We start from the raw sequence: 12,586 nt of genomic DNA on the forward strand, positions 1-12,586 counted from the left end.
ACCATCTATACCTCCTCTTTTCTATTCGTTCTTGTTCAAACCTGCAGATTTTCAGACCATTTAAGTACTCGTACATGAATAAGCTAATAGTAATACTGACAATAAGTTCATAACTAAATATCAGAACAGTTCTTTAGATCAGTTCTCAAGTCCTCTACGGAAGAGACCTTTTCAAGTAGGGAAAAAGGGGGAACAGTATAAGAGAAGCCTGCCTAAGCAAAATTGAAACAGTGAAAATCTTTCGGACATGTACAACAGATTTAAATGACAAAAGATAAAGAAAACAATTCTGAATTTCAACTTCCATCATCTGTACATGCATATGGACATAAACCCATTACACATTTGCTGGGATAATGGCTGGCCTAGACGAGGAAGGAGAAAATCCAACATGCCTCAACTATGATACCACTTTGTTAGATGTCTTGATGTAATTCAGGAATCTTGTCAAGGCCTTGCCACTATCAATGGCTTCTCTGGCTCTATCAAAAGCTGCACTTATGTCTTGAGCTCCATCAGACCCAAGCAAATGATCGATCATACCAGCATTTAAGACAATTCTATCGTATGCTGGACCCTTCTCTCCACGTAAAGCTGCTAAACCCAACTCTATATTCTTTGCAACCTAAAGAAATTTAGGAAGGAACAGAGGTTTAATCATCTTGATTTACATTACCACCAGAAGGACAAAGCTCGAAGAATAGGCTGGAAATACGAGAGAAGCACTCAAGTTGAGGCAACTGGTCTTGACTTCTGTCTACCAAGATAGTAGTCCCAATATATACAATGGCAAAGAGCAATCAGTGTAACATGCAAAATGATAAAAATCACTTATCGCTCGGACAAATTTACTGCTAGTAAATTAACAGTGAAACCTGGGAACAGAAAGCATTTGAAAGAGAACAAGAGAGACGGAGCTTACAGATCTATCTGTTCTTGGAGTATCTGTGGGAGCAAAGCCATAATCCTTGGCATTAACCTCAATATTGAAACTCTCACGTGATACACCTGCGACATCTTAAAAAGCTTGAGCTTGCTGAAAAGATACTTAAAACCAGCTACCTCATTGTCTATTTTCTTTAGAATGGGTATGTTGTTTTTATGTACTTGGAGAAGCAGGAATTTAGCAACTCAACATAGAAAGTAAGGGATAAAATCAGTGACAGTATGGTAAACACGTACCATCAACTGCACAAGCAGGTGCCAAATTCACTGAACGAAACCCTGAGCAATAATTCACAGGAAATCCTTTTGATGCATTTGCTGTCCGCAACCTCGTCGTCATTGAAAGTGCACCTTCCTCACCCTAAAGATGCAAACATCTACAGAGATTATGTATGACTCGCGAAATCAATGTTGCCACTGGTTTTCTCAGGTCGGAAATGATAATAAACAGCAGAGGGAACCATCCCCATCGCCCCACCCAACCCAAAAAGAAATCTTCTTTCAGGTCATGAAGTACCTTTACAACCAAACCAGCATGCACACCCCTTCTCCTCATAAGCATTAACAATGGTTCTTCATAACCTTCGTGATAGAAACCAGCAACAATTGCTTCCTTCCCCCGAGCCTGAAGAGAAAACAGAACAATTCAACTAAAGATCAATTTGTCCAAGCTGCAAGGAGCTTCTGCATTTATAAATACAAATTGGAGATAAGAAAAAGCCATCTAAGAGCCTATAACTTCTTTCTAAAGAACCTACATGTGATTGAGAGTCGATTGAATTAATTCATGACCAGTTTCAAGCTAAGCTCATAAGTAAGCAGAAAAAGATAATAACATACTTGAAATTTAGAAATTTAAATACGTAGGCTTAAATGCATTTTTTGTATTTGGTACAAAAGAAACAAACAGTAACACGACCTACCCGCACAATTTGTTGAACTTTCTCAGCTGTCGCCAGTGGTGGGCGTTTCTTTATATGTTCCCTTAACCCTATCAATGAGTATCTGCAAAGACAATAACATATGGACCATCATGTTAGCTGCTTCTTATTATCATGGAAGTTTAACACAGGTTACATTCATAAAGCAATGATCTAAGGAACAATTTCTTTCTACAAGTGAGATGTGCCTTAAATGGACATATATATATGAATACAGACGAAGTACTGACTAGCTGCTTAACCTTTGGGGTCAGCCAATTAGTGGCAAGTAATTTTGCAAAAAAGTTGAAACTTTTAGCCCCTAGTGATAAGTGTAACATATTATCCATTTCAAAAAAAAAAAAAAATGCAGAAGCCATTTCGAAAAAAATAAAAGCATAACTTATGCATAAATATTTTAAATATATAGTTTTATTTCTTAATTTTTACACGATATTCAGGAATGGAGTAACTGATCAAAGCCTAGCTAGATATCAGAATTTAGTGTTTTATACTTGCAGTCTTGCACTAAAAAGAAACTGCCTTCCCCCCAAACAAACAAATATATAAGAGCATGGTAAAAGTACTCAAATAGAAGACATAATGATATCTCACATATATTTTAAGTAAGCCAAGGAAAGTCAAAAGTGAAGAAGAGACTCAACGGTAGGGGCCACGTTCAGATGGGAAACTGAAATATTAAGAACTTGGAGGAAGGGAGGAGTCCAACATATGGAAAGGCTTTGGAACAGCCATACAGAATATCTCAAACCATCAGATTTTATGAACCTAGAACTTTAAAAAGCCTTCAGAATTGGGAAGACCAGATTGCAGATTCTATAGCAGAAATATATCCTTTCTATTTTCAACTGCTAGGACAGTTGCTGGGAAGTTAATTGAGGCATTATCTTTCCCTTTAGGACGTGCAAGCAAAAAATAAAAGGAAAAAAACAAAAATAAAGAGAGAATGATTTGGTTTCTGAAAGGTTGGATCTACGTACAAAGATGGGCGAGCTTCTCGTTGACTTATATAAGCAAAACCAACTTCATCATCCTGAATACAATTTGGATTACTAATAAACTGCAACAGTTTATGCAAGTTTAATGCAAAAAAGGTATCAAGAGACGGGAAAATCATGGACCTCAAGAAGCTTTTTAGCTTGAGAGGGGGTTAAGTGTGTGTTTGCTCCCATAAACATCAGCATTTGTTCTTCAGTGATGCCTCCCTGGAATAAGAAAATGAGGTTTGGTTAAACCACTTGCTTCAAAAAAAAAATTGAACGGATGTAGAAATATATCTGCTATTATTGGATCATAACATTTTCTGCAAACTCAAATTGTCATTTAAAGGCGACTATTTGAGGACAGCTTCTTGCAGCAGGTGCCTCTTCAAGTAAATATTTCCTTGCATATTCATGTTTTCTACTAGTAAAATCTTTTCAGTATATATATCAGACATAAATTTTAGAAATAGATATTAAGTAATGGACATCTTATTACAGCATATAGGCACATATGACACCTTTGGTGGCATCCAATCCACTCCATGGAGCAAGCAAGATTCACCATAGCAGGATCTAACAGCAGCAACAAACAGTGTACTCCTGAAGTAGCGGGTATTTCCATCATAAGGCTCACCGTAGTGAGTCAATGAGTTTACATCAGCAACTGGTGCAGGGCCTGAAAGGGATGATGACAAGATTAAAGCAGATAATAAAGAAATGTCATTTAGCAGCAGGCACATAACAAGCAACAACCAATTCTTTTTAGACAAAAGGAAATAGTATATTACCAAGTTCATTATCAAATGCAAGGCAGTAGGCTTTCAGCTCACGGTCTGTTTCCCGATTCATTCGTTGGCCTATCATAAATGCAGAAAACAGTGACTCACTTACACTAGATGATTCCATTTCTCCTACTTTCAACGGAAGGACATCTTTTAGAACACCCTGAACTTCCTCATATCCAAGATGACCCCCAGCCAAAACTTCCCTAAGGGCACCAACGAGTCTCATCTCCGCAGTACCATTACCAACGAATTGAGGGCCTATTGAACTGCCAACTCCCATTATCGAGCCTTCTGGATCAGCAATAAATATGGTATCCTGGGGAAGCACTCGAATCAATTGCGGCCAATAATGGTTCATTGCACGCCTTTCCCCTTCACTCCATTGGGTTGGCTCTGGGAAGGCATTTGCACGAATGGTCATTGCAGAAAAAAATGCCCCAAGTTGTGCTTTTGATACTGGTTCTTCATCTTTGAGCTCTCCCTTTGCTGAAATCAAACATTATGCTACTAAGTAACTTCAGTAGTCATCAAGAAGTCTTACACAGATATATCCATTTTAATGGCAAAGCAAGTTTTACTCTGGGATATGGGAATTCATGCCTCAATAATTTTTGTGGTTTTGCTTCATTTAAATTACTTTGACCTTGTCAATTTTATCTTCTGAAGGTATACTTGCCGTGATTTAAATCAAGCAACATCGGCATGCAGATTTCTGGAAGAGGGGCCAAAATCAGGACACCAGATGTACTAACCATCGATAACTATGAGCTACAATACGAACCTGAATTATTTGAAACATACTTAGTTGGGATTACTTAGACTGTTTCTACTTACCATATCTTTTTTTCTTTTACCTGTTTCTTTTCCCTCCTTTATCGCCTTGAGAGTGGTAGATCAAATATCAACTATACAATCTCAAACTAGTTGGAGCCAGCTATCTGAATGCTCTATGTCCATAGGTCTATCATTCTAATGCCAAGATTTATAGGGTTCTCCATCCATGGGTGATACATAGCAGTCAAAGAATTAGAGTAACAACTTTAGAAACCAACATTCAAATCTCAACAAAGGTGAAACTGGGTAAATCTTTAGCATCTGTCACAGCTTTAATGGGTAGAGTTACCCAATACTTATACTGGCGGAAGGTGACAACTACTAATGTTGGGCCTATTTGTGTAAGTTTCGATATTAATTTACTTGCATTTTTACCGCTTTTTCAATTATGGGGTTTATACTAATTGTTTGATATATGGTGAATTAGGATAATTATATAATTAAGTGGAAGAGATTTACTAAAAGAATTGAAAGATAAATGCATGAAGCTTGGAAAGCAAGAGTTACAAAGCCTAGGACTACCAAAAAAAAGAGGAGCAATCATTGAAGTCAAAGAATACACGATCCAAGACATTAAAGCAGCAAATGGAACGAACTGGAGCCGCATTTTGGGCGAGCGACGCACACCTGTAGTGTGCAGTAAAAGGAGTTTTGGAGCCTAGACTTAGGCACGCGACGGACGCCTAAGTACACACGCACAGTGAAACCCTAACTTTGGTTGGACTTGGTTAAAATCACTTAAGACTTTTCCTACACCTATAAATAGACCTTAAACTTGTTTTTGAGGGGGTGTTTGGCCTTTGTGAAGGAGAAACACGGCTACAACACTTTGGAGCCAGGATTCAATAGAGTTTTTCTTTCGTTTATCTTTTCTTTATAGGATGTTTTTCAAACATTCGTATGATTAATTAGATGATTATGAGTAACTAATTTCTTAGTCCTAGGGTTATGGGTGCTACATGAATGTTGATGTTTGACGTCTCAATTGATTATATAGATTTATCGTATTGGTGTGTTTATTCAATCCCGAGCTTATTGTTTAATTGTCTGGCCAACTATTGAATACTATCTGTGTATCTATGATTGAACTCGGGAGACGGGAGAGGGAATTTTAGATTGCAAATAGAATTGAATAGAGCAAGTTTCTAAACCTGGGCCTCGAGGAATGGATTCCTGGTTAGGATAGAAGTCTACCTAATAGTCTTGCTTGGTCGTTATACAGGAATTATTAATCCGTTCTTGTTAATTTTAATCAATAGGAATGTAGGCGTTAGGTTAACTTGAATAGGCGAGTAAGAACTCGAAAGATTCTTACGAGCAATATTAACCTTGTCAACCAATGAACTAGATAATTCCGTTAGTCAATTTAAACAAATAACTCAACAAGATTGTTGGCTAGCCTATAACCGTGGAATACTCACTCTTATTGATTTCTACACTAAGTTCCTTTACAAAAAAAAATTATTGCCCTAAATTGCTCATATGTTTTGTTCGATCCTTTATTTTATTTATTTGTTTTACAATTCTTGCAGTAGTTTAATTAATTACCATTACTTTTGGACATAGCGCTTGAATAAATAATTCATTTTATGCATTTGACCCCAAAAACTACCTGGTGGAATAGTGAGGTACAAGCAAGCAGACCCGTAGACTATATATAATGTGTGTACAAATATATGTATGTGTTTCGTGCACATGTATGTTCTTAGATTCTCTAAAACCAGCATTTTATGCAATCTCACTCTTGTCTTTACATGTACATATAAATCTCCAACCAAAGTAACCACCAAACATCAGACCTAAAATAAAGTATAACACAAACAACTAAGCAATAATCTTGACCAATTTGATCATATATATGGTTCCTTTGAGTGTTCTTAGCTAAGTCTTTTAGAGCAGTATACCAGGAAATATAAGACTTCTCTTGTTTCTGTAATATCACACTATACTGAATATACAAACAAGTTCTACTCAAAAGGAAATGAGAAAGGTAAAACAACGAGCTTAAATTCTAATTTTCTGATGGTGCAAAAAGTACCTATTTAGATGAGGTCATTTAAAAGCTAATTTGGATATGTAACGACCAAACTGGTCATTTTGAGTGAGTTCTAGAACCCCATTCCCTTATTTGAGATTTCTCGTAGGTTCATTTGATGATTTATGACTTGCGAGGAGGAGTGGTTGAGGTCCCAAGAGGTTCAGGAGTTTGGAACACTTGGCTCATGACTAGAGGCTTTAACAGTCAATATTTTGGGTGAACCGGCTCGCATTGGTAATTTGAAGGTTCTGATAGGTTTGTATGATAATTTGGACTTGTACATATATTTGGATCGGGTATCGGGTGGGTCGGAAGAATTCGGCACTTTTGGTTAAAAGTTGGCAATTTGAAGAACTTCAGAGTTCATAAGTTTGACTTGGGGTTGATTTTTGTGTTATTGCGTTTCGTTTGTGTTTTGAGCCTTTCGAAAAGTCCATATAGGTTATTGGATTTGCTGGGATGGTTGAGAGGTGACCCGAAGGGGTCGAGAGTGATTCGGGCCTATTTTGTGAAGTTTGAAGCTTGAAAAACTTAAGAAAGTTCATATCTGGTTTGGAGCTTGATTCTTAGTTGCAATGTTTCGAGATGTGTTTTGAGCCCTTGGACAAGCTTTTGTAGAGAGTATACGAACTTGTTGGGATGATTGGACGGGATCCCGAGGGGCTCGGGTGTGTTTCGGGATCTCGGGGGAGCTAAAGGGCAAAGCTAGAAAAAAGTTACAGGTTTGCAGACCTACCACGGCGCACCTCACGACGCGGTAGGCCAAATTTTGCCGTAGAATTCTACAGCCCTTCGTATAAATAGCCCCATTTCGTGTTTTAGGCATATTTTTCTAGTTGTTAGAGCTTGTGGAACTCGGTTTTGGAAGGTTTTGGCCTAGAGATTATCTACAAGGTTGGCGTAAGTGATTCTAACCTAAGTATATGATTTTTACATGAATCTATTGCTATATTTAACATCAAAACATGTGATTGAACAAGAGAAATTGGAGTTGTCCAAAAGTTGGAAAAGTGTATTTTAAGGTTTTGAGTGCCGATTTGGACTCGGATTTGGAAACTAATCACATATTTGGACATGTGGGGTTATGCGTCGATGGATCTGACCTTAAAATCGGGGTTTGACCATGTGGACCCGGGTTTACTTTTTTGTTGACTTTTAAAATTTGATTAAAGATTGAAGTTTTATTGTCTGGAGTTAGTTTTTATACCTATATTTTGACCTCGTTAAGTATTATTTGGCTAGATTTGGAGAGTTTGGAGGCCAAGGATAGAGAAAAGGTATTATGGAAGGTTGAGGCTTATTTCGGATAAGGTAAGTATCCTAGCTAATTTTGATTTGACGAAATTTTCCTAAAATGGACTTGTATGATAAATACTATGTGTTTGGGGGTGACATATATACGAGGTGACGAGCGCATATGCCGGTGCCAAGGTTATACCATGTTTGGGCCTTAGGGTAGATTTAGGCTTCTTTGTGCCTTATACGAGATATATTTCTTCTTGTTTTATGCCTTAATTGTTGTATGACTGATTGAGCAACTTTATTTATGATAGAGATTATGTCTAGCCTTTTGATGCTTCATTTGGACATGATGGGCTATTTGGCATGTTGAATTACATGTTGTAGTTGTAGTCTAAGTTGCTCCGACATGGCAGTTGTGCCGCACCCGTGTCGACACAACACCAGTATGGGTATGGGTATGGGATCCGTACCGGAACTGGTAAAAATTTTTTGGATACTTTGACCACGACAGACGAAAAAATTTGAGACGAGATATCGCTAGGGTAAATTTGAAGAAAATAGCATATCTTATCTAGGAAATCAACCCTTATCTACAACTTGAGAATAAAGAAGAAATCCACACTTTACAAGCTACACGTAAGTATTCCACGAAATTTCTCATAATTTTTATATTTTTGAATTTTTAGCTGGATCTCGCACTCGTATCCGTACTAGGATCCGTAAGAATCGACCTCTAGATCCGCACCCGTGTCCAAGCAACTTAAGTGGTAGTCATACTTATACACATGCATATATCTCTGCATGCTGATTTCTCTGTCTATATGCAATATACATGTGTATTTCTTGTTCATATGCATATATCCGTACATATGATTACTCTGCTATGGACAGATGTTGGCACGATCGGACATTCCATGCAGTTATTACGATTTGGCACGATGTACATTCCATACGGTTTTATGACTAATTTCTGAGATATTAATGATTCATTATGGAGCTATAATGCTCGAGCGAATGGAATTGGAGTCATGTGATTATCCATGTTATTTTGGGCAATATGTGAGCAGTGATATTGGATACCGAGGAGGTGTCGGGCACCTAGGAGGTGTTGGTTAAAGTAGAGTTGAGTTTTTATCACGCATAGACATTTTAACTCACGTAGAGGCATGCATTCACATGCTATTTAGTGCATACCATCCTTATATACGGATTCGGTATGTTTAATACTTGTTCCTTGACAGGGCCACCTTGCTATTTATATCCGTGGTTTCTTGGTTGTTTTCTCCATTTACGATATATTTTTATGAGTTTAACAGGTTAACTATGTATATTTCGTGTAAACCTCGCCACTACTTCATTGGGGTTAGACTTGCTACTTACTGAGTGTGCGTTAATTATGTATTGATACTACAATTCTGCACATTTCTGTATAGATCTTGGTATTGGTCCTAGCGGCATCCAGGAGGGTGCTTAGTTGATTAGCTTTGGAGACTTCGTGGTGAGCTGCTATGCTGGATTTGCAGCTTATGGAATCCCTTTCTTATCTATCCAAATGTTTATTTTGTTCTAGACAACATTTTATATTTGAGACCTAGTTGTACTCTTTTTAGTAGCTCATAATTCTGTACTACCGGTTTTTTTGGGAGATTGACGTTTTTTTGGGAGATTGACGTAGTATTTTTCGCATTTAGTTGATGTTGTCATACTTATATATGTTTTATCTATATCATGACAGCTGATTATCCTTTATTTTTGTCTTACTTTGATTGATTATAAGTGTTGGCTTAACTAACGGGTTACATTAAGTGTCATCACGACGGGGTTTTGGGTCGTGATAGGATAGTTCTCAATAGCAATGATTCATGACCCAGAAAAAATGATAAGTAATAATTATACTGATGGATGGTGTAAAAAGAATTCTTTATCTGTTTATATAGCGTAAATCCTAAAACATGTCACAGTACCAGAAAAACAAAAGAAATGAATAAAAATTAGAGAGACAAAGTCAAATCAGAATAACCTGATTTCAAAATGGTGTCCAAAACCTTGAAGGCCTGTTCCTCAGTGAGAGGCCTGGTTTGAGTTGGCCCAGTACAAACTTTGGTTTGAGCTTCCAGTACAGTCTGATTGGGCTTTGGTAACTCAGAATTCCGATACGAAGTTGACAAAGCCGGGTTCTTAGTATCGGGTTCTTGTTCATCAATCGATGCAGAATTCAATACAGCATTAATGGCCGAATAACTGCTTTTCCCGACCCAATAGTCGACGCGTTTAATGGGAATTCGAACGGAAGTTTGAGGATTCAAAAAAGGTCTGGTTTTTGTAATTGGTACTGGAGATATCAATGGGTCTGGATATAACAAAGCTTTCATAGCTATATTCCTTTGTTCTGGCAACTATAATAAAGCTCTGATTTTTGTGAGTTGCTGGGTTTTACGAGTAGATGAGATCGCCGGAAGTCGGAACACATCAATTACTCGGTGGGAAAGTGCGTAAGGACGGTGACCGTTTACCTCGGCACGATAATGAATAAGGAATATATATATATACGCACAAACACAGAATATTACAACGATGTTGCAAGTTGTCTTAGAAAATTGCTACCTTTCTTGTTCAGCTCTCCTTTCCTTTCTTTTTTATTTCTTTAATATAACTCACTTTGAACATAGCTCGATTTGCAACTTGCATTCTTAAAATATAATTATTTGTTTTACTCTTACAATTATTTAGACTTTTAATGCATTTGGCATGTCAACTAATAAGCAAAAATTTTGTAAATAGACATTTTTACGGTTGGTCAATCACATTTAGTCACATATTTAAAAATCATTTAGCCAGTAGATTCAGACGTATGTGACAAAAATACCCTCCTATATTTATAAAAGTTACGCGACATAACCTCATACCTCCTTCTACAGAAATTCGCGCCTCCTTTTGCAGGTTCAAGTAAGCTCTCACGATTATTCTTCTCGTGATTATTCTTTTTATATAGGTGCGGACTTGCGTACGACATCACTTGCCTAACAGCTGCCAAAAGCGGAAGCTTCAATGTTGACGGGCTTATTGTCTCCTTTCTTATCTTAAAAAAAGGGAAAATAAGAGATTCTTCATTTCTTCTGGGGTTAATCTTTAATTTTTCTCATTTCTCATTGAAATCGTAACTGAAAATATGTTGGATTGTTGGATATTATGCTGAATTTCATATGAAAATCCTTTAGTTTCCAGCAATTTATTCTGTGATTGATTGTGTAATACATAAAAGGCAAAATGGCCTTCTGGCCACTCAAACATGCACCTGTTTTTCAACCCGGCGAAGAAACTTACATGTTTCCCATTTGAACACCTCAACTTGATAAAAGTACAAAAAATAGGCACCTCAAACGAGCGCGTACCTCAATCGCTATGACATAATTGACACATCGTGTTATTCACCTATTATTGTTTGACACGTATAATTTGTGGGTCCTAATATTTATTTAACCATTTTATAAAAAATTCTAGGGAAAAAGATATGTCTTTTCTTTTTTGGGTGGCCACCAGCATCTTTCACCATGAACACCTCCTTCTTCCACTCTAAACCTCCCAAATCAACTAGAAAAATCATGAAAATTCATCAATAGGAGTGACCAAAGGCCTTGCATGAGTATTTCCATAATTTCTTCACCATTCTTCTTCAATTTTATCATCGTCAATATCACTATTCCAGTTGGTATCTCGCCGGAAATTTCTGCAAAGTGTTGCCAGCCCTCTGATTCCTTCTCATTTAGCAAAAAATTAATTTTTTTGTTATATTTCCTTTGGAGACAGATCCCAAATCCCTTGAAATTGGATTAGCAATTGTCTGAAGTTTTGTCGGCACCAGCAAACTTGCCGGAGTGGTTTGTAGGCTTGGGCAAATTTTAAACCTTATTTACCCATCAAAAAGAAAAATGAAAAAAATCCCCAAGATGGCTATTCCGACCAACCCATATACTTCTTTCCTCAATTTTGCATTATTCGGCGTCCTTATTCCGCCTGTCTGTTCTGATGATCTATTTGCATCTTATTGCAAAAATGTGCTCTAGATACTAATGGTTGAAAGTGGTGTTTGGGATGGCAGTGATGAAAGTGGTGGTGGTGATATTTTTTAAGGTGGTTTTTGAGTAAGATGAAGGGGGAAGAGGAAAAATTTGGAGAAAAGGAATTAAGAAGATGATGAAATGAAGGAGAATGGCTGCAGAAGAAAGAGGGACGAGAAAAGAGAAAGGGGAGGGTCCCAAAGTAGCTGGAAAGGAGCTTTTTCCTCCTTTTATTTTTTATTTTTTGCTTTTCCTTCTTTTATTTATTGTTTATAATTTTAGTAAAAAAAATCTGATATTCATTATATACACGCGCTTCATACGTGTGATTAGCACGCATTTTTGCTATGTCAGCTACATTGTTTCCACATAAGCATAGTAAACGATCAAAGAGGTTTAAAATTGTGCAGATGAATGAGTTGAGGTGTTAAAATGGGAAACACGTAAGTTCCTTTACCGGGCTGAAAAATGGGTGCAAATTTAAGTAACCCGGAGGCCATTTTGCCTATATAAAATGTAATTTAATTTTCAGTACTTTATGTTATGATTAAACACGTAAATGTTTGTTTGATTAAAAAAGAACACAGTTAAAGGCATGTCGATATCATGTATGAATTGCAAAACAAAATACTGGAATTTCATATGACAACATATTGAACACCAATATTTTATACTAGAGCATATGTTAAAACTTCAAAATACCAATATAATATACTGGACCTTTCTTAATTCATATGTAAAAGCTATAAATTTTCAGCAT

General features: G+C 37.0%; 1 protein-coding gene across 1 annotated transcript; it reads right to left on the reverse strand.

Annotated features, from left to right (window-relative positions):
• Positions 1-93: 93 nt before the first annotated feature.
• On the reverse strand, positions 94-10,387 carry LOC109217545 (anthranilate phosphoribosyltransferase). The gene is made up of 10 exons (XM_019381804.1): positions 9,789-10,387; positions 3,658-4,140; positions 3,388-3,545; positions 3,008-3,091; positions 2,867-2,919; positions 1,869-1,950; positions 1,463-1,570; positions 1,183-1,306; positions 923-1,008; positions 94-625 (listed from the first exon to the last, which is right to left on the reverse strand). The coding sequence occupies exons 1-10, from the start codon at positions 10,138-10,140 to the stop codon at positions 401-403; spliced, it is 1,755 nt and encodes a 584-aa protein (XP_019237349.1). The 5' UTR covers positions 10,141-10,387; the 3' UTR covers positions 94-400.
• Positions 10,388-12,586: the final 2,199 nt, after the last annotated feature.

Source organism: Nicotiana attenuata, unplaced genomic scaffold, assembly GCF_001879085.1.
Source record: "Nicotiana attenuata strain UT unplaced genomic scaffold, NIATTr2, whole genome shotgun sequence".
Lineage (NCBI taxonomy): Eukaryota > Viridiplantae > Streptophyta > Magnoliopsida > Solanales > Solanaceae > Nicotiana > Nicotiana attenuata.

Excerpts from the sequence above, each read along its gene's own strand:
- LOC109217545 (XM_019381804.1), bottom strand. The coding sequence starts at position 10,140 with ATGAAAGCTTTGTTATATCCAGACCCATTGATATCTCCAGTACCAATT. Across the intron at positions 1,307-1,462 it reads ATGCTGGTTTGGTTGTAAAG|GGTGAGGAAGGTGCACTTTC; the intron begins GTACTTCATGAC and ends TTGCATCTTTAG. Across the intron at positions 626-922 it reads CTCCAAGAACAGATAGATCT|GTTGCAAAGAATATAGAGTT; the intron begins GTAAGCTCCGTC and ends AAATTTCTTTAG.